At 30.5% G+C, this 21978-nt stretch overlaps 2 protein-coding genes across 2 annotated transcripts; one reads left to right on the plus strand and one right to left on the minus strand.

Annotated features, from left to right (window-relative positions):
• The first annotated feature begins 166 nt into the window (after positions 1-166).
• LOC100648981 lies at positions 167-21208 on the plus strand. The gene is made up of 4 exons (XM_003397041.4): positions 167-723; positions 1049-1200; positions 19564-20136; positions 20906-21208. The coding sequence occupies exons 1-4, from the start codon at positions 490-492 to the stop codon at positions 21093-21095; spliced, it is 1149 nt and encodes a 382-aa protein (XP_003397089.1). The 5' UTR covers positions 167-489; the 3' UTR covers positions 21096-21208.
• On the minus strand, positions 1987-18674 carry LOC100648751 (carbohydrate sulfotransferase 11). Its single transcript, XM_012311000.3, has 7 exons — positions 18369-18674; positions 15991-16163; positions 4212-4468; positions 3418-3658; positions 3127-3306; positions 2885-3042; positions 1987-2714 (listed from the first exon to the last, which is right to left on the minus strand). The coding sequence occupies exons 1-7, from the start codon at positions 18379-18381 to the stop codon at positions 2627-2629; spliced, it is 1110 nt and encodes a 369-aa protein (XP_012166390.1). The 5' UTR covers positions 18382-18674; the 3' UTR covers positions 1987-2626.
• Positions 21209-21978: the final 770 nt, after the last annotated feature.

Below are 21978 nucleotides of genomic sequence, written 5' to 3' on the forward strand. Positions count from 1 at the left end.
ATATTTATTTTTAAGTGTCATGGTTACAAATAAACCTTTTAAATAAAATAAAAAATGTTTTGGTTACCGATAGCTATTCTCGGTAATAAAAATTGCTCAATCGATAATGAAAACTAATTTCCCTAGATTTTGATCACGTGGTTTTATTAGGTTTTATTCATTGTTTTTATTTATAAGTCTTGACTCGTTAAATAAAGTTCTAATTTAATTATTATAAAAAATTGCAATTATAATACCATATGATTGTCATAGAATTTTCATAATAGTTGCAAATAAAACACTAAATTTGAATTTCATTTTCTTGATATAAGAATTTTTTATATTCGAATAGTTAATGATTGAAAATGACACACGAGATATGTTCATCATTTACTTGACCTGTTTAGACGAGGTTGCGCGAATGTGCATCGAATAATTGATCTATTATCAAAGTAACTATAAGTATTATTATATTATAATTAAATATCGTCTTCATTTATGAAAATATAAATGGATTTGGACGATGACATGTTCGAGCTTAGCGATGAGGAGTTGCCGATTCCAACTCCAAAGTGCAATCCTATAGAGGAACATTTAATGAAAACATTGTCGAATGTGCAAACTCGAATCGAAAAAACAACGAATGACATTAAAGAAGTTCAGGATATGACGAAACGTACTTCAGAATCTTTGTACAATCAAGCTCTGTATGGAGAAGACATATCTTCGGACTCCGATAGTGACGTGAGTTATTTGAAAAAAAATAATAACAATAACATAATAAAAGATAAAATGAAAAACCTACATTATTCATATATGACGAAATAGTTTCATTTGTTAATTAAACAAAATTTCTTCAAAGATACTTTATAAGAGTGGAGAAGAGTATTTTAATTTAATTTTTTTAATACCAACTAGTTAGTATGAAAGGAGTTTATAAACAAAAATTAATTAAATAGAGTTTTATATGTTATAATAAGGAATTATGAGAAAGGAAATGTGATATATTTATAATAATTATATTCAACAAGTGTTAAAGTATATTAAATTCAATATATACAATTTGTAGTTGTATGCAATAAATGGACAACCAGTAGTGAAGAAGAAAAAATGCAAAGTCAAGAAGTTCCATTATGAGATTTTGGTAATAAAAAGCAATTGGAAATATATTTTTAATGACAAATGGGTTATTGGAATAGAACTAATGAACAGTTCGAATAAGTAAGTACATTATTTTAACAACTACAAATAAAATATAATATAAAAAAGCTTTGATTTTCCAAGGATTATCTATAGATTTTAATTGAATTAAGAAAATAATAATAGTAATGTTTTGATGTGAGTGTTGATATTTTTATTTCCACCTTGGACAATCAAATAAGATATTTATTTTATCATTGCTATTTCCTTAACTAATTTAATTAAATATAATTTCATTCATTATAAGATAAGATTAATTTTCTATGTAATCAATTGTTTTTTAAATTTCTTTATTTTGTAAAATAATTATTGTCGTTTCGTGTTTGCAATTTATAAAATTATAAGAAATTGAAATTTATCGTATTATTTTTATCTCGATCTGATTTTACAAATAATCCGATTTTATTTGCAGTAAATTTTTCAATAATAAAAAATTTATATTTGCATTAGATTTAAGTACTACATAATGTGCTGTACTTTTTAATTAAGTCTTTATAAAAAGACCATTTCATTACAGAGATGTAACCCTATTAACTCAAATACCACTTCTAAAATATAAGTAAATATTGGAAAACTTTGAACTTATAGATCTCTAGATATTCTTGCATTTGGAAGTTGTATAATTTAACATACATCTTACTAATGCAATTATATATTACATTTCCTCAAGGCAGTATTATTATCATTGGTACAATGATAATAATTACTATTGCAACAACGTTTATATCAATATACGTGTATGTATATTTATATACACAGATATATACATATAGGATCAGGGAAAATGTATACTTTTTTTTCAAAATATACTAACACGAAGCAATTAACTCGATTTACTTTAATTAAGTTATATCTGGAATAAAACTCCACTGCACTCATATCAAATTGTATTCTATAAAAATTAATTCAGTTGAAACAAAAAAAGGGACGTTACTTCTACGTAGTCTATTGGGAATGCAAAGTATTCTATTTCGAACTAATAGGCTATTCTTATTCGATGTTAAAGCAGAAAAAATTTGACAAAGTGAGCATCACTCTTACCATAAACCCTTGTATATTAAAAAGTTCATTGTTGCATATGGTACTTAAGCAACGAGGTACTCTCATAGGTATAATACATTTAAAATCTTTTTTGCGTTGATTTATAACAGTTTACAAACATCTTGTTGCCTTAGGCCCTAACAATTGAATATACCGTAACGCTTCGTTTATCAAAAGTTTAAATGCAGCAGCAGTGCTTTGCAAGTGTATCGCTAGTTGGAGCAATTCTCGGTATGTTTCTGTTTTCTCATCTTAATCTTCAACAGATATTTGCTATCAAATATTTTCGTTGTAATCGACACCATTTTAATAGGTGTCGTTTAATATTTAAAGACAAAAAGATAAAAATAAGAGAAAAACAATTTCAGCGTTGATACGCTTGTTAGTAATGTACGAAATACTAGCATTACTTTTTACAGATTAACTTTGTATCCTCGTCTCTCCCAAGTGCTATGTACTCATCGGGAGAATAATCGAAAAGCACAAAATCATACCTGAAATAAAATACCAAGGATATATTATTATTGTTATTAATATTTCATTATAACTATATACAGTTGGACTATATTTTATGTATAATTACATCTTATCAATTCTTAACGTTAAAATTTCTCTTGGAATTAACTAGTTATCATAGCGTTAATGGGTGTCTCTTATTACTTACCCAAACATCTCGTAGAGATCTTTGATCTGTGATTTCGATAATTGAGCGAAATAATTCTTAATAACGTCTTTCGTTTGGACACCCCTGGTAGGATTCTTCCATTCAGGTTTAATGATGTGACCCACGTGAGCTTGTTTTATGAGATAATCTTGATCTTCCTTTAATCAATATATTTTTCCAATTAAAATATAGAATTGATTAATCGCATCGTTTACATAGAATTTTTTGAAAGATATATTTACATGGAGCGTTTCAAATTTTGCAATTACGTCGAATCGTACTTGACACGGCGTACAAAAGGTCACAATTGGAGTCCAGTGCATGTCAAGTTCGTTCCCAGCTCTCCATTGACATAATAACCACCGTACAAATTCTTCAAAAAGTGGATATCTTGGACCGTGTCGTCCATTTGTCTTTCGGTCCTAATTATAATCGATAATGATTCGTTAAATTCGACAAGACCAATCAAATTGATGAAACATAGAAAGAAAATTAAAATAACATACATAACTTTAAAGATAATTTGTCCTTACCCTAGATCTATAGTTCCAAACAATATGGGATCCAAGATTACTGTGAAACGTATGCGGTAAGCTATGCTCCAATTTATCTCTGTAGGCGCTGAGCAACCTCTCGAACGGATGTCTTACTATCAAGAAACTAATGCTGTCGTTTAGGAACTTGTTCAACTCATCGGCCGTGTGTCTGGGATATTTCTGCCTCGCCAGTGAAACAGGTACAGCTTTCGAGGCCTTTAAGAACTGTGGGCTGTATCTGAAAACAATTTATAAAGTTTGATGTTGATTAAGCTATTTATTTAAACTTAGCCTGGCAGATGTTGGATCAGTTTTGCTATGAGCGTCGAATGTTTTATTTTATAAGGATGATAATGCAAAGAGCTGACTAAGACAGATCTTTATCTCTCTGAGATATTTAAACTGCTGCTAAGACTCTTATGGAAAATTTAAAGATGTAAAAATACAGAGAATGCATGTAATATACAGAAATATATAAAATATTCAAAGCATTGTACTCGTAATAAATATTACATAATAAATATGAATATATAATATTTAACAATGAATTACATTTAATAAACAATAACGGGTAAAACAAAACTCTATTTAGATTCTATTCTTTTAATTATGCTCAAAAAAATATAAATTTGCATAAAAACTCGCAGTCTAACAATATTAAAATTCATTTAAAAAATTTGAAAGAACGATGATACATGTAAACGTATCTTAAAAAATGATACGTGTCAAAATAGTCTCAACTTTTGTTACATGAAGATGAAAGAACATTTAGCAAATTGAATGCTTCTTACCCCGCAAGTAGATTGAAATTGTACATCCAAGAAGTAGAGGCCGCTTTGAAGACGTTGCACCATATTAAATGATATTCTCTATTTACAAGAAATTCCCAGGCATTAGGCCTGTGAAGAGAATCGTTTCCAGGCCTGTCTAATCCCTTTTCGGCGCATTTCTCCGCCAGAAACTTCCTCCTTGTATACAATCGCTTCTCAGTTTCGGCGATCGCTGCTTCCTCCATTAGCCTTTCCTCCGGTGTCAGGTTCGCATCCTCCTGTTGACATTAATATTCATGTTGTATTCCATTAATTATATAGAACATTTTTGAGATGCTTTAAAGATGTGTTTAATTAGGACTACATAAACATTCTCACATCTCATTAGAAGTGGTAAAATAAGTAGACGTTATACGTCGCTTTTACTCCTAATGAATCAGATGCACAAATTATATTCGTAGATTTTACGATGAGTTAAGATACTAAGAGGCGAAACGGATGTAGTAATACTTAGGGTCGTATGCACCACTCTACTTCTACAAGAAAGGGTTGAATTAAGGCTAAGATATGTTTTATATTGATTCAAGTTGAGGAATTCTTATCCTTTTAAATTTCAATCGTTTGTCATCAATTAGTTGATGATACCTGCTATTATCATGGCTATTATCATATACCTATAGAAATCGAGAATCCAGGTACTCTAAAAATTCAGATACATAAAAAATTCAAGTATTCGAGAATTCGAGTACTTGGAAAATGTTGACACTTGGGACCTGAAACCTGAGATATTTAATAATTTGGATAACTGAAAGCACTGACATTAAAAAGATTCAGGTACCAGAATACTATTGTGTTCTAGTGTTCAAGAATCCGGGTATTTTTACGATCATGTACTCGAAAGGTGAAATGATCGAATAATTTTAATATTCAGAAATTCAAGTATATACAAATTTCCTGAACTATGTTTTAGGAGATCTATAATTTGAAATCGGATATTTGTGATATTTAATTTATAATATTTCCTTGTATTAATATTGGCCAAACTATAAAATTTCTGTGTCATACGAATTATTTACATTAGCAGCGTCGTGAAATTGAATACGCATTATGAAACTGAAATTAAGAGACTTTGTGAACATGATTCACGCTGCAAATTGTGCAAGTTTTAGACATTGAACACTGGCCAAGATTGCTACAGAAGGGTAATCGGTATCCGTTTTATCGATATAATTACCAACACTTAATACGAACACGTATAAAATCAATCGGTATCGGTTTTCACGTTCTACGCGTAAACAACTGCGGTAATAATATTATATATTATATATTATATATTATAATATATATAATACATTTGCGTTACTTCGCTGTTCATTTCGAGCAGTATATCATTCATCTAAACATAAAATGCGAGGGATTATTTACATAGTTTCTCACTGAAATTAATGTATGAACCTCTATGACTGTAAAAAAATTAATCGTAGAAAAGTAGACTAATTTCATTCAAACTTGTTCTATGAAAATTAATGATAGTTTCATGCAGAATTTATGAGAAAAATATAATATTTTTATGTTTTACAAATTACTACTTATATAAATCGTTACTAATTGTTAAATTACTATTTAATATACAATAAATTAAAAAAGATTGCCCATCTGTTTTAAATACTTTGAGCGACTGCAATACAGATCTGTTACTGATTGTCAGCAATCCTACGACTTATGAAGGAATAATTATGAATAAATAAACTAGCGAAAGAAGAACTAGAATAAATGAAATCTCAATATTCTAAGATTTGTTTGCATATTTATAGACAAGCTCTCTAGCAACTTGACAGTGTCTTTTTAAAATTAATACAGACGTATCAAATGTTTACAAAGAGACCTCAAGTTCGATGCTATTATCAGTAGACTATGGATTGTTATGACTATTTATGAGATATTTGAAGATATAAAAATGCAGAGAATGCGCATAAATATGCATAAATATATAAAACATTCAAAACAGTACCTTCTATGATATTTTATAGATAAAGCATTTTTCTATTTAACTTCCATTTCGTAAATTATATTTGCGAAAATACGAATTTGCATATTATAATATGATATATCCGCAATCTAGTTATATATCAATATTATGAAACAGAAAATTTTCTCTAAATATTTCTTCGCGTAATTGGTGCCAAAGAATTCAATCGAAAACTTTCATCATTATCTTGACCTTTCGATTAAATTTCTGCTACGTAGAATCTCCCAATAATCTTAGGCAAGGAATTTTCAGGAAGTAAATATCCTAAGACAATTATGCGAGCAATTTTGCTTCAGCGTTCGACTGCAATGCGTCAAATAGGCGTACAATGCGTAATCATATCGAGCCGCCAACGCAGCGACGAGCGTTCCGATTAATTGCAGAAATTAGGAAATTGGATTAACCTTGCACACAGAAGGCCGGCGCACGCGGCGTGTGCACGTCTGTCCGTAAAAGAAAACGACTTCGAGAAGCGGGGAGGTTTGAATTCTAAACCCGAATGGCTCAATCGACTGAAAGCCTACGAACGTTGTTCGTGATTCGAATCGTTTAGTCCTTGAATTTGCATGATAATTGCCTCGTTTCACAATCCATTGACTTTCTAGTTCCTAGACTAATTTCTGTATTAGGTATTTGTTTGTGATCTCTGTCCGATCGTTCCATCGAATATAACGTAGATTTGTTAGGTTAGGTTAGGTTATAGGTTTGAGATTTAAAATTACTAAAACATTACGGCTTATAATTATTTGAATAAGCCGAATATTAATTTCTGTATTAATCTTTTACGATCTGTGTTCGATCGGTTCGTTGAACCTAGATTGGGGTTAGGTTAGGTTAGGTTAGGTTGGGTTAGATTGGGTTAGATTTCATGAGGATTGAAAATTACATATGTAGTCACTATTGCTCATAATTATTCCAGCGAATTCTAAAGTCGTTGGACAATTGCTCGAATAATTTCAATTTAAGACACTTAATGTATTAAAGGTACATTCTTCAAATAATTATAAGTAGTACATGCCCTCGTTTATAAGTAATAGGTTATTAAGAACTTAATTTAGAGATGTCTCGGAAAAAGTATGCATTTAGAAGAAAATCTTCCAGAAATATTGATTATTGTTTAGGATACTTGAATTTTATTTTTGTCCATGATCTTATACTGTAGCATATTTTCGGGAAATTTAACAGCGTCATTCTAGACTTGAGAAAAAGATTGCTAAAAGAAACGTTGTTTACATCGAGGTTGACCTCTTACACTTTTTGAATCTTTTTAGTAAAGTGATCGTTATAACACGACTAAGTTACAAACTGCGAGGAAACTTCTTGCAATTTTGTGCAAACGATGTTTCGTGAGATTTTATAAGGGGTTACGTTCGCAATTTCACGCGATTTGCTGTAACGCTACTTAATTGGAGGACCTTGAAATTGATCATCAATTAATCGATACTTCATCGTGTTTCTGTAACTTAACGCGCACTCAACGTGAACTTCAGAATGCCGCAACGGATGCATAGAAATGAGCTTATAATAGAAAACAGTTTTCTCTCACGCGAAGTCAGATGCTAATCAGTTCTTGCGACGATTAAATAAAAAAAAAAAAAAGGGTATAAGAAGAATATTGAGTTTACGGGTGTAGTGCGAGAGTTTAATTCTAAGATTTCTTGGAATCTGCGAGAATGTCTTAGAAACCCTAGAAACGCTTATAGTCGCTTGTAGAACGTTTATGATGAGTCAGAAGATGAACTAAAAGATAATTCAGATCTTTAGATAAAGAATTTCGCGAATTTGCTTTGTTAGTCATTTGCATGTAACTGGGTTAAATCTTTAAAATTAAACATCAATTAGTAGATATTAAATAGAAGTTATTAACGATATTTGATTTACTTATTTATGGCCAATAAATAATTATTAACAACAATCATCGATAAAATCAATAACAAATTAGATATTTGGTAGATAAGAAATTAAATTACTGGAAAGTACTGATTCTAACTATATTTTAATTTTTTCTTTTTAATTTTTACAATAAAAGTTCTAATCTTTTGCTTTTGGGTCGCTAGACTTTTATTCGATGTACACTTAATCGAATATAGCTATTAAAACTTTTAAAATTCAATTGTGTCTAGTACAAAATGATTATATTTTGTTCTTAGACTATTCAATTTTCCATTAAATCAATACTTAAGTTAATGCAATTGTATCACTAATAAAATACTAGAAAAATGGATCTCTAAAAGAAAATTCTATTTTCCAAAGCTAAATAAAAATAATCAAAATCGAGCTATTATTTAATTGTAAAAACTAAATATTCCTATCTTTAATAATCTAATCTCAATTACAATTCATCTGTTGAAATAAAATCCATAGAATTCGCCAAGATCTTTCCAATTTTTGATAGTACTCCTCCATCTTTCTTAGATGTTAAAATCTTAAGAAATTCCTCCATGAATCAAACATGTCAGCTTTTTAACATTTCCTATGATCAATCTGAGCTACTGTACTCGAACAACTGGTAAGATTCCTCTCTGAACAAACGATAATGTCGTCGATAAAATGATAGATTTCTGATGGTCTCGGGGGTGGAACTCGATGGTCGTGGTCAGGCGGAAACGCCGAATATAGAAATAGTGGCTTCCGTTTATTGATTTCGGAGTGGAAGTCGAACGGCTGCCCCTGACGCTGACGCCGACGCCGACGCCGACGCCGACGCTGACGCCGATGCCGACGTGGCGAATATGGGCCACACGGGTGCTGCAGCGTGCGCTGCACTTCCTCAACTTTGTATCTGTCCACGTGTACGTGCACCCGTGTGTGTCTCTGTAGATCCGAGGACCAGATAAGTTTCGAAAATCATCATTAGACTATGGATTTTTACGCATTAATGGGAAATTTGAAATTGCACGCAATACACGTAATATGCAGAAACGTATAAAATATCAAAATTGCTATACGCCTTACAGTATTTAGTAAATTAAGTAATTTCCTACCCAGATTGAATTTTTTAAGATTATTCTCATAAAACTGTGAACTAGTGTGAACTAGTATCCGCAATCTAATCAACATAGTATGTGGAGTTGCGAAAAAGTAAAAAAGAAAGTGGAAGAAATGCAGATCTGATTAATTATAGTGTAATATTTCTTCTTAAATGGTACAATTATTTATTAAAATTAGATATTTGATAGATAAGAAATTAAATTATTGGAAACTTCTTGTCCTTCTAATTTTTTCTTTTGTTAATCTTTCTTTGTTATAAATTTATTATAAACGTCCAAAATTATAATCTTTTGTTTTTATAGAACGATTCTGAATCCTAGCTAATCATCAAAAATCTAAAAATAAATCTACCATACAAAGGACCTGCATAATATTATCCATTAAGGTCCTTTTCTTTGCTTAATCTCATGGACCAAAGCGAATATGACTGTAGAAGTATCATCACTTCGTTTGCATCGTTGCTTTATGATAGACTTCTAATAGACCCATACACCAGTTTATTAAAAACAAAGACATTAAGTGTGTAGAAATCTTTAGGTAAATTTATCGTTTAATTGTCGGTTTTGCTTTTGCACCAGTCATAAATGCATAATTATACGATGCCGATCAATCACGGTACGTTTACTTGTTTGATAAAAGAAAATCGTTCATAGTGGCCAATCTTTAATTATTTTAAACAGTGTACTGTGTGTTGCCAAAAGTCTAATAACGCAGACTTTTGGAACATTCAAAGACAGTTTCAGCAAAAGTGAAGTTTCTGAAAGGATTTAGAGTTGAGTTAGGAATAAGTAGGAGATATAAAGAGATTTGTAAAATATCTTCAACTTTTGAAATTGTAATTTTAACTCCTTTTGCATTTATAGACAATTAGGTCTATAAGAATAGGCAAAAAAAGACCTTAATGGAAAAGGTTTTTATAGGAAAGATTTAACCATTTAAATATAAGCAAGAAAGCCTTTTACTTTGAAAATGATTATTCACGTTCTAAGATGTTCTCGTTTGATGATAGTGTTATTTTTATAATTCAATATAGGGATCCTCAGTTTCAGATGGTTTACATCAACAAAGTTAGATCAGGAAATTATAATCTGAATATAACTTGTGATTCATCGTATAACCGTAAATATGTACCAAGATTTGGAACATGTTTTATAGTCTAATCTGCTTAATCTCTAGGAAAAATATGCTAAATCAGTTAGGGAAATATAAATAGGAATCACGATATTCAGTATGTTTTTAAAGGATCCAACGATTAAAGATTAAAAATCACGATTACTGATAAATTTCTCAAGATTAATAATCCTAAAATAAGTATACCTTTTAAGTTAGAAGCCAGTTGTGTCTGTGCATTGTTAGATGTATCTACTGTATATTTAAGCCAAGTACCTAACACGTATTTAAGCGAGTCTTTAAGCTACAAGTCTATAGTACAACCTTATTACATTGATCAGAAAATTATACTATTGTAATACAGCATGTTATATCATGTGAAAATTTTGGTTTTATAATTTCGAAACTTTGCATTTTATGTCAATATTAAAAACTTAAAAAAAAAATACATTTTTAATCTAATGATTATATCGATAAAGAATCCCAAGTTAGCAATATTATCGATTAATTAATTCTTTTTGCTTCAACAAAGCAAGTGATTTTTAGATGAGTCCTATTTGTCTATGTATCGATAGATTTGAGTAATGAAGCTTCCAGTCATAAAACACTTCTGGAATTGAAGTCATAAAACACTTCTGGAATAGAAAAGAAAATCACTTTTACTTTTTTAAATAAGGTAAATATAATTCTTTTATGGGTCATAAATAATTCTTTCGGCTGTAAATATTCGAACATCAATAGTAGTCGGTTTTACTATTAAAGAAATTGCTCCTTTATTTAACCTGTAATTATCCAACGAAATATACACATTTTACAATTACCGATTTTTCCAATAACTATTTTTTTAACTTTTGCAATAAGAAGTTGTTTTATTTATCTATTAATATTTACCAATTGCGATTCTTATTTGTTTATATTACTTCCTTTATATTATGGAGATCACTGATGTTGAAAAAATATGACATGTACTTCTTTTTTTAAATTGTGGATACTATTAATATTAAAACAATTATCAGTAATTTTTCTTATATTATGGCAACCATTATTATTAAACAAAATTCTCCTCAACATCTTTTTTTAATCGTAGAAATCATTATTATTTACAAAAATTCTAATTGATATCTTTTTAATTATAAAAATCAATGATTTTACAACAATGTCCTTTTTATCATCTTTTTCTTGAATTATGTAAGTAACATTTTATTTAAAAAAATTCTGTTCTGCTCAATTATGGGAACATCACAGCTAAATATCACAGTGACTTCATTCAATAATGGTTTCCGTGTACAACGCAATTTAAAGATCGATGCAAGATGATTTACGGAAGCGGTAAATAATTTTTTGTTCCCTCGATATGAGTTTCATAATAAATTGTCTGAAACGATGCTTATCTAGTTTGCCGCACTTGTAACGAGGGACACACCGCGCTGGGAGAATAATTCGCTATTCCAATGACATTAAGAGTGATTGCAACACGCCACTTGCTAGCTCACGAGTGTCTCACGGTGAACATCTTTTAACTTCTCCTTCAAACAGAAATCTACATAGTGACATCAATTCTTCAGTGTGGAATTACCTATGACGTACAACCGATCAAAGAGAGCAAATAAAATTGCAAAAGAAAAAATTTCTGAAACTTCTGTCTTAATTAAAAAATAAAAAAGAAAAGACAATATGGAAGTACTTAATAGTATAAAATTTTAATCGAAGAACGCAGAAGAATTTTTAAACAGTTTCTACAGCTATGCTCAGAGTTGAAAAATCAAAGAGAAAGAAAATATCAAGGTGTTCGTCATTAGTGGAAAATTACATAGGGTACATACTGTTATTAAGAAACATAAAGAAGCTATAATTGTAATTGGAAGATTAAAGAAAAGATCAAAGTATAGATTTCAGTGTTTCCTATAGCGTACAATCTCAATGAAGGAAACTATGTATAAACAGAATGCCTTGAAAATACCTAGAACTACGTTTATAATTAAGATAACACAGAGAATATATTAAACTTCATCACAACATCGCAATCTCAACCAAAAACATAAAAGCGAGAAGATTTAAAAATTATTACTGCAGAAAACAGAGAAAGTGTCTAGATTTTACTTAGAAATAACTAACGAAATTCTTAGAAATAGTCAAAGTATTCATATGTAAATTAGAAATCTAGATACTTTGGGATATTTAATATCTTACACATATTCAAAATGAATTTACTTTTTTTTGTGATTTAGAGAAATCTAAATATTTCTAGATCCCTAAATATCTCCATTAAAGATAATATATAAATTTTAAAAAAGTATCTACAATTTACACAAAATCTCAAGAAACGAAAACTTTATTGTAATTTGCGGTTGAGATCATCGTAAGATGTTGGATTTTAAAAGATCAATCCTGGACCAAGGAACCTCTTCCCAGTTTGCTTCGTCTATTTTCAGCTAATATATTTTTCTTGTTCATCACTGGTCAAACACGGAAAGTATTAAGGTGGACCGGTTCTAGTGGACCACCATATGTGCACGGGTAACGTACACATTATGTAAGACCCTTCCGTAGCTCTTCTATCCAGTTGTATAACTTCCTTCGGTTACGTTTTCTCACTAGAACTCAATTCCCGTGCTTGTATGCGGATCGTCGCACTTTTGCGCACAAGATCAATGGAACCGGACAAATACTTTACGTCGCGTCGTCCGGTAAAAACTATCTTTATCTACGTTTCTCATGAACACATGTAAAGATAGTTCCTTTCATCGTTAAAGTTAAAAGCCATGTTTGCCTTTGTTATCATACGATGCACAGGATGTACCGGAAATTTTTCAGATATTCCTCGAGAGATAGATTTAAGCCATGTATAGGATGTCACGTGACTTGGAAATCACATTTGTATATACTAGTGTTCCTACATTTTTAAGCTTCTGTTTTATTTCATTACGTTGTTATTGTATCTTACTAATATTTTGTCATGTCGATAGAAATTGCTTTATCCATGAAGATTATTAGCTTATCAAATTTAAATTAAATTAGGAAACTGTAATTACGCACAATATGAACAAATTAAAGAACAAAAACAATGAGTATCCAAGATCAAGTATTAGATATATAGCACAGTGATTCGAATTTTAACGATGACTTAAGATTAAAATTGTAAAAGGCATTTAATTATTAAATTGATCAAGTATACGGTGGAATAAATACTCAATTATTAAAATAAAAATTTTAATACACATTGAAATTAAAATGGTAGAAAATCTATATTCAAATTGTAAAAAATATTTAATCAATCAAATTGAGCAGAATAATTAAAATCACTCCAATTAAAATTTTAACGCAGATTAAGATTCAAATGGTAAAAGGTTTCTGTTCAAATCATAAAAAATATCACATTAAAAAGCTATCACGATTAGATATAATTAAATAAAACGTAATTTATAATTAATTTCAATACAAATAATTAAAATTAAAATGATAAAACGTCTCTATCTCCAACTTATAAAAACTGTAAAATTCTATACCAAAGTAAAGACTACAAAAGGTATCATCTAAAATCAACTGCTAATGTAGCACCAGTAAGAAGTGGTGACAAATGAAACTATCGATTTTTATTTCCCATCGGCGGATATTCTCAAACGGTTAGAAAAACGTCAAATAAAACGACAATCATCTGTATCGGCGGTAGATCGATTTATATCGGTAGAGTAATTGTCGAGATTGAGGGGTAACTGTAACCATCCTTTGCATGCTTAAAGGGGTGGTATCGGACGACTGTAGGCAGAACTGCATTTGTGTGCCGCATTGCGCTCCTGGAAGTCTGCCAATCTACTACGTTGACTTTGCTTTACGTAAGGAGACCGCTTTTCGATGTAACCTCTCCACCGTGGGGTAAAAAACAAAGGCAACGATCTTTTCTTGGAACATGTCGCACTTAGGTCACCCTACATTTGCGCAGTACCGCAAGAAAAGGATTCTTCCTTCTAACCGTGAGAAGAAGTCACGATGCATGACATCGTCACAATGGATACGATAAGTCAATACTTTTTTTCTTACACACTGTGAACCTAAATTCCTGGTACAGGTGAAGTCAGGAAGATTCTGTGGCTCAAAATAAGACACCAAATATAACTTATACACCCGTGAGCCTAAATTCGTGGTACAAATGAAGTCAGGACGATTCTGTGAATCAAAATAAGATATCAAATAAAGTTTATACATCGTGAGCCTAACTTTGTGGTACAAATAAAAAGGATTTACTTGAGATTGAAATCAAGAGAAAAATTAAGAGTAACAAAATTACATTGGAGGTTTCATTTTTTAGAAAGTCAAGCTTAAAAAGTTCTCAATTATATACGTGATATTTCTGTTCACAAGTATCAGGATACCTACCGATTGTTGTTTTTGCACAGATCATGGTGGACCCAGGCTTGTGGTTATACAAAATAAGACTGCAGACTACGTACTTGTACAAAATAGAAACCTTATGTATATGACAATAAGCTGATGAAATTATTTGCAAGAATTTCTAGAATTTTAAAATAATGAATTAACGATTGTAATAATATGAGGACCCCTATGCAATGTTTCGATCAAAATTCATTGAAAAAATTGAAGATAAATTGAACAGCCCGAAGTTTAAACATTAAAATTGTCCGATTTTATGATGACAAAGAAGATGTATATATGTATGTACTTCATTATATACAATTGGTGAAATTTTTTATTACAATATTGAACATATAATATTGAATGAATTAGAAGGGCGAAAATAGATGTGGTAAGGCGAGAGAGTAAACAAAGCATTGGCCTTTCTCTTCCCACCGCATCATGCCAATAGAATAACGGATTATATAACTATAAAACGCTTAAGGATATATCTTAATAACGTGAGAAATGTGGATAAATACACCTAGTCTCCTTACGAAATCATTTGTTTTTTTGATATAGATAAAAAAGTGCGCGTTAGCAAAAATTAAAACGGCCTAATGTACATGACTGAAGGGATATGAGTGTAATGGACACACTACATTGGCTCGTGTATAGTCATTAGTCAGACGTAATCGCACGTTGAATAGATTATAAAGACTTCGCTGTTTGAGGAAGCCAAAGTGTCACCTACGCAAGAGAGGAATTTTATACATCTTTTTATGCATATAAACATTATTGAAGTAAATATGTCTTATTGAAATGTACAACAAATTATTATAATAACTACTAGTAAAGTAAAAGATCAACATGAAAACGACCAAATTTTTTAACCAATCAATGACGAAGTACTAGATGATATTTCGTCAAAGACAAATAAATCCGAATTACTTTTAAATAATAATGCACATCTAATTTTATAAAGTATTGTAAATGTAATTTTTCAATAACACCATCTGTCTCATCTAACTTTTAAGGTTATTTCAAATAACTCAAATGAAAGAACTGTTCCTTTAAAAAAGGGGAAGGAACTAGAACAATCTTTCAGTGTTTCGAACAAAGGGATAGTTTTCGGCCGCGTTTCTAACGAGAACGAGTCTTCTATAGCTCTTCTAAAGTAATTGTTCCTTAGAAAGTGATCCGCCTAATTTTCCGGTGTGGTCCAAATGCCGAACGAGCGCGCGCGCGCGTGCACAGAAAGCCTTCCGCTAAGAACAAAAGAAATCCTTGGCCAGTGTCAAATAAAAGATCGTCACTCACCTCCAACAAAAGCCCTTGCTGCACACTGTTGCCGGCATCCTGGTTCGATAGAGCAAACACCAGCAACATCAAGATACCAGCAGCCAGCAACGTTCGCCTAATCGTCGCGAACACATATCGTCGTAGTGTCATCTTCTCACGATGTACGATCTTTCTTCGATACTCATAACGAACTGAAAAACAAAACCGAATAGATTTCTGTTGTATTCTCATTAATCAATACGATCAATAAAAAAGATAAACAATACCTTGACGGGGAATAAATAATGATTAGACTGTGAATTTTTATGTGTTTATAGGAAATTTGAAACTACAAAATTGCACACAATGCACATAATACGAAAACATATATAAAATATCCAAAGTATAGTGTTTCCTATAATACTCGGTAGATAAAACAATTTTCTATCAAAGTTCTACTCTTTCAATAATATTCTCAAAAGGTATGAATTTACATAAAAATGTACTATTATGGGGTTAATAGATTTTTCTAGAAAAAATTGAATTAATCTCATATACGATGTTTTATAGAAATTGAACATGTTGTGTGTATTAGAATTATCAGTATTTGCCCCGTTATTATAGTTAGGCTTACTTATGGCTAAGTATTACAGGTGAATATTGAGGTTAGATAACAATGGCAGATGGTTTGTCATTCATTCAGTATCACTCGTGGTTTATGAGAGATTGTAACAAAAATTGAAGATTCTTTTTGTGCTTATTTTATAAAAGATCTATGTTTCAAAAACCTATGTCACGTACCCTGATAACAAACTTAATTGCATCCTTTTTTCTCTAAAATGTTTTAAATAAACTTCCTAAAATAACGGAATTGGTCCTATATTTGTTAATGACGCTATAAATAATTAGCCATTAGAAATTTGAATTATTTCATTACAAACATGAATTATGCGTAATATAATGGAAAAAATACAAATAAGTAATGTTTCGTAAAGAGTTTATTGGGATACAATATATGTATGTACATCATATAATCACCAGTCATCAATAGTCACGTGTTTGTTTCGTAAGGATGCATGTTACGAACCTGTTAGAAACCTTAAAGTGTAACAATAGTATAAAATTACATTTTATTTGAAGTTAGATGAAAATATTTTTACCATGTACAGAATGCTATATGATTTATGTTGTTTATTAATTGAAAACTAATTAACAGTATCTATACTAATCATAGTACAAGAAGCAATTTACATATGTGTTATCAATTTGCACTTTTTAACTCGATAACAATACTCTAATCATACATAAATAACATTATCGTAATATCGATACTATAATTCCTTGTATATTAACGATATACATACAATATTGATTCTTTCATGCAATCATCAAACGAGTACCTATTGCATTTAGTATACACTGTTCGATATGAAACGATATTTCATAGATTAATATCGATCGGACATTACTTTAAAAAAAAATTGGTCATTATTATATAATATTATTAGAAAAGATATATATATATATATATATATGTTTGCTCATTCAGCCAAGTTCCAAGGCCATTGCAGAATAATACGTGCAATACTTATAAAGTGGAACGTCAGATTCAAGGATCGATGGCGCTCTATCGAAAAGTTTGCATGGAAACGCGAAATGCACACGCGCGCATAATCCAACGTTTCTTTTTATCAATTTAATTTTACATCTTTTTTTATAAATTTATCTGTCAAATAAGTGTCAGACACACCTTCGGTAAAATCAATACAGTAATTCTTGTCATTAAGGACTTTTTTATTTGCTAGTTATCATTCATATGTTATTAATTATATATCTAATCACTAAACAAGTACCACATCCGAGAAAAAAGCGACAAACAATTACAAATTACAAAAAAAACAAAATCATGTCCTTTGAATATTTTTTTATTTGTTCAAAATTTGGATAAATAGTTTTAGTCCAATTTTGAACTTTGGTAACTAGATTATTCTATTATAGTAAAGTTATACATGATAACTTGCAAATATTTTCCAAATTATAATACCCAGAAATCAGAATTATGTATATAAATGTACGACTACTTTACTAAAATCATTTTTCATTTATCCAAACTTTTCCACTTTTTACTTGAACTAATTTTTAAAATAAACAGTAATATGGCAATTCTAAAATTATTTTTCAAATTCTGTTCCACAGAATAACTAACAAATGATCAGATAATATCAAATGTCAAAATGGATAAAAGTCGCGATCAACGAACTTTTTAAGTAGCAACACAGTCGGTGCATACGTTTCCTAGGTCAATGGGTCACAGGACATCCCTTCTTTTTCGCGACCTAACTCATTCCTTTATGCAAATAATCATATATTTTGCCTCCTTTCGATACATTTTTATATTTATTTGCTCTAATACGTACTTGGCGTGGACATATATGCCCCGATATCAAGATTCAACGATGCATCTATCGTACCCCCTGCAAGAAATCCAACCTTCACCTCTTCGATTCTTCCACTGGATTCGATCCTCTGTGTATACTTGGTCGGAACTGACCGCGAGTCGAAATGCAATTAATATACTTTTCGAGTTGTAAACTGATGTCAAACACGTGACAAAACTGACTGATTGAACGAAAACTATAGACACCACATGATCACGGCGGCATCCTGCAGATTACTGAAGACTGAAGAGACATACACTGTTCCGTATACTTCCATGCATGCGTTGTCTGCTACTAACCGAGCCGTACTCGCTTGCTGATTGGCCGACGTTTTCGCGGGTCGATTTACTCCACGATCACCTCTGCGTATGCGCACCACATTGAAACTGTGTCTTCGTTACCCTTTGCGACACTATACAGACTCCCTTTAATTATCTATCTATCCTCCTTCGAATATTGCTTTCATTATCGAGCAATATTAAATATCAAATAGCTATGCAAACGTTTCCGCTTAACCCTCTATGTATCGAAGCTACTTTAAAGTAGCACTTTCACTAGAATACTGCTATCAACCAAATATGCTCAGAACCCTGATCGAATTTATAAGTAACACTTCTATGAAGTTCTTTCAAGTGTCATAAAATAATGTCAACGCCTAGACAGGCGTGTTATTTGAATAGGTTTAATGTATCTGTAATGAAGATAGTAGTAGAAAATAAATATGAGAGTTAGGATGAGGACTTAACAATAATGAAATGAAAAATTGTAATCCTTTTTTCATTATTCTATTTGTTACATTATAATAGCATATACACAGTTCATATTACAGAATGATATGAGTTAAGAAATAATAAATACTAAAAAAAAGGAAATTTTACTATCTCGATTACATATTCCATGTCAATTTGTACACTTCATATTTCTAATTTCGTATAAATATCGATAAAACAGTATTATAATGTTATTTACATTACTTGATAACTAGCCATTGTCCACTACTTAGTGGAAGTGAGCATTACAGTGGAACTCCATTTATCTAAATTCTTTGGGGACAAGTGTGAAATAATTAATATAAGAAGTGACATGAATAGAATATGAAAATTTCCAATAAATGGAATTTTACTGTATATTACCCCTCTAATTTGACTTCTTGAGATATTCAACTTCTTTTCAGGAAAATAAGAAATCCCCAGGTTTACATGTCTCTCGCAGAGGACGATGATCTTTGTGGCATGTCGATGATTTGGAACTTGGAGAACGAAACATTTGGATATCCAATCAATGAGATTCAGCCATCTAGCAAAGTCGTTGCTACCGTCGTTCTCGATTTACCAAAATTCGATAAAAAGCACTTCTGTGAGGTGTATGGTACAATCGCCTACGAAGTCGAAGAAACAGAATATCAAGTTCCAGTACCTATTATCCGTCTTACAATCGAAGACACTGTCGACGATAGTTACCAAGTCAAATTTCTAACTGCTGGAAACCATGTTAGCCCAATAGGAACGAATGATATTGTGCCAATGATTTTAGCATTAAGAAGTACATCGGTGGAAAAAAATATAAATGCACAAATAAAAGGAGTTCCTGAAAGAAATAAAGAATTTCTGAAGTTCTTGAAAGAAAAGTCTTTTCAAGAAATCTATACAAATACTTATATTGTACAGACAACTGGATGCCTGATGCACTGTTTGATTGAAATATTGCCTAACATCGAAACACAGGAAAAATTAAGAATTTCTGCAAGGTGAAAATAATGTTTTTTTTTGAGAATTTTATATTTCAAAAATAATTAAAATAAGATTTAATAAATGATTAAATAATTTTGTAATGTTCCTAGCAAAGCTACGTTTCATGATGTTCGACATATTACATATATCGATTAGTTTTAACGTACATTATGAAAATACTAAAATTATTTTGCGATAAGTTATTATTCTTGAAATATTTCATTGTGGAAATCAGACATTGAAAACAAACAATGACCATTTTTGGAGAATGATTTTGGAGATTTTTTATATAACTTTCCTTCGGTTAAAATACAATAAAAAACATAAAAATAATTTCAATAAAAATGTATAAATAAAATAAAAATCGATTGAATTTAATAAATTTCGTTTCAGATTGCTGAGAAAAGTTAATTTTCAACAAATCAATTTTTTCAGAATTTTTACTGGAAATTAATTATTAATGGTATTTTTCCTAATAATAATATATAAATTCTTTGATAATATGTCATTATTCATAATTAAATATAAACATATAAATTAATTCTAAAATCTGTTTGTCGCTTAGTTTTCAATACAAACAGGTCTCCGCAGAAAAATTTTCGTGTGTATTTCTGTATCGTAAGCATTAACGTAATAATTAAATTAAGTATTGATATAATATATACTGTATTTCATGAAATGTGGCTTTGTTACAAATAGAGATATATCCAACTTTTTAAAATTTGCATTATTAATTTTTTATCTATTTTCATTTACCTCAAAGGTTATATGTACATGTATTTATAGATCTAGTTATCAAATGAATATAATATTACGGCTTGTAAAAGAATATTTTCCGGATATCGTGATTGAAGAAGATGTTAATCCCATTCGTGCTGCGATGGTCCTCATAGAGGAATTAAAATTATATCTCCAGGACGCGAGCACCGCCACGCGACAAATGGCGAGAATAAAAACTGACCTACTTATCCCGTGAACATGGTAAAACAGATTTTGTTCATTAACGGAAGAATAAATTTGACGTACATGTATATAACAGATATATTAAAAAATGAGATCCTTAACCTCAAATAAATGAGTAAACAAATATATACTGTGTTTAAAAAATATGATTGATCCATAAACATATGTAATTAATTCAAAAATTTTTACTATTGCACATTGCATTTTTATACGAAAGAATCGTGTAAAATACATGAGAACATGATATTTATACTTAAAGGACACGTATGGCAATTTAAAATATCACATATAATATTCATCGAATGTTTTTATATGAAATTGAACAGTACAAATCATAAGAAATGCTACAACAATCATCTATTGATATAACTGTAGTAGGTTGTTATGCCCACACCAGCATGAGCATATGACCACAAGCTGTAGTAATTAAAGTTATATTTTCAGGACGCGAGCACCGCCACGTAACAAATGGCGAGAATAGGAACTGACTTCCTATCTTTATCTCATGAACACGGTAAAACAGATTTTGTTCATTAACGGGAGAATAGATTGAATGTATATAGTATATGTACATACATGCACATAGTACATACTTACTCTCAACGTTAAAATTCATTTCGAATTTCTCTAATAGAAAAGGGGATTATAGCGAATGAAATTTTCTATCGTTCTTTTCTATTAAATTTTATATTTTATATTTTTTATATTTATGTATAATTTGTATATAAATCTTGTACGCGATTGTTCACTGTATAACATTCCAGTATGAAATCACTATTTATTTGTAAATTCAAATCGAATTGTATAATATCGAAGGATTTCGAATTATTATATCTCACTCCTAGCTCTTGCTCCTAGACAATAATATCAGGATAGTATGGCATAGGTAGTAGCAT

This window comes from Bombus terrestris, chromosome 8 (assembly GCF_910591885.1).
Source record: "Bombus terrestris chromosome 8, iyBomTerr1.2, whole genome shotgun sequence".
Classification (NCBI taxonomy): Eukaryota; Metazoa; Arthropoda; class Insecta; order Hymenoptera; family Apidae; genus Bombus; species Bombus terrestris.

Excerpts from the sequence above, each read along its gene's own strand:
- LOC100648981 (XM_003397041.4), top strand. The coding sequence starts at position 490 with ATGGATTTGGACGATGACATGTTCGAGCTTAGCGATGAGGAGTTGCCG. Across the intron at positions 724-1,048 it reads CTTCGGACTCCGATAGTGAC|TTGTATGCAATAAATGGACA; the intron begins GTGAGTTATTTG and ends TACAATTTGTAG. Across the intron at positions 20,137-20,905 it reads AAATTAAGAATTTCTGCAAG|ATCTAGTTATCAAATGAATA; the intron begins GTGAAAATAATG and ends ATGTATTTATAG.
- LOC100648751 (XM_012311000.3), bottom strand. Across the intron at positions 3,659-4,211 it reads AATTTCAATCTACTTGCGGG|ATACAGCCCACAGTTCTTAA; the intron begins GTAAGAAGCATT and ends AATTGTTTTCAG. Across the intron at positions 3,307-3,417 it reads TTTGGAACTATAGATCTAGG|GACCGAAAGACAAATGGACG; the intron begins GTAAGGACAAAT and ends GATTATAATTAG.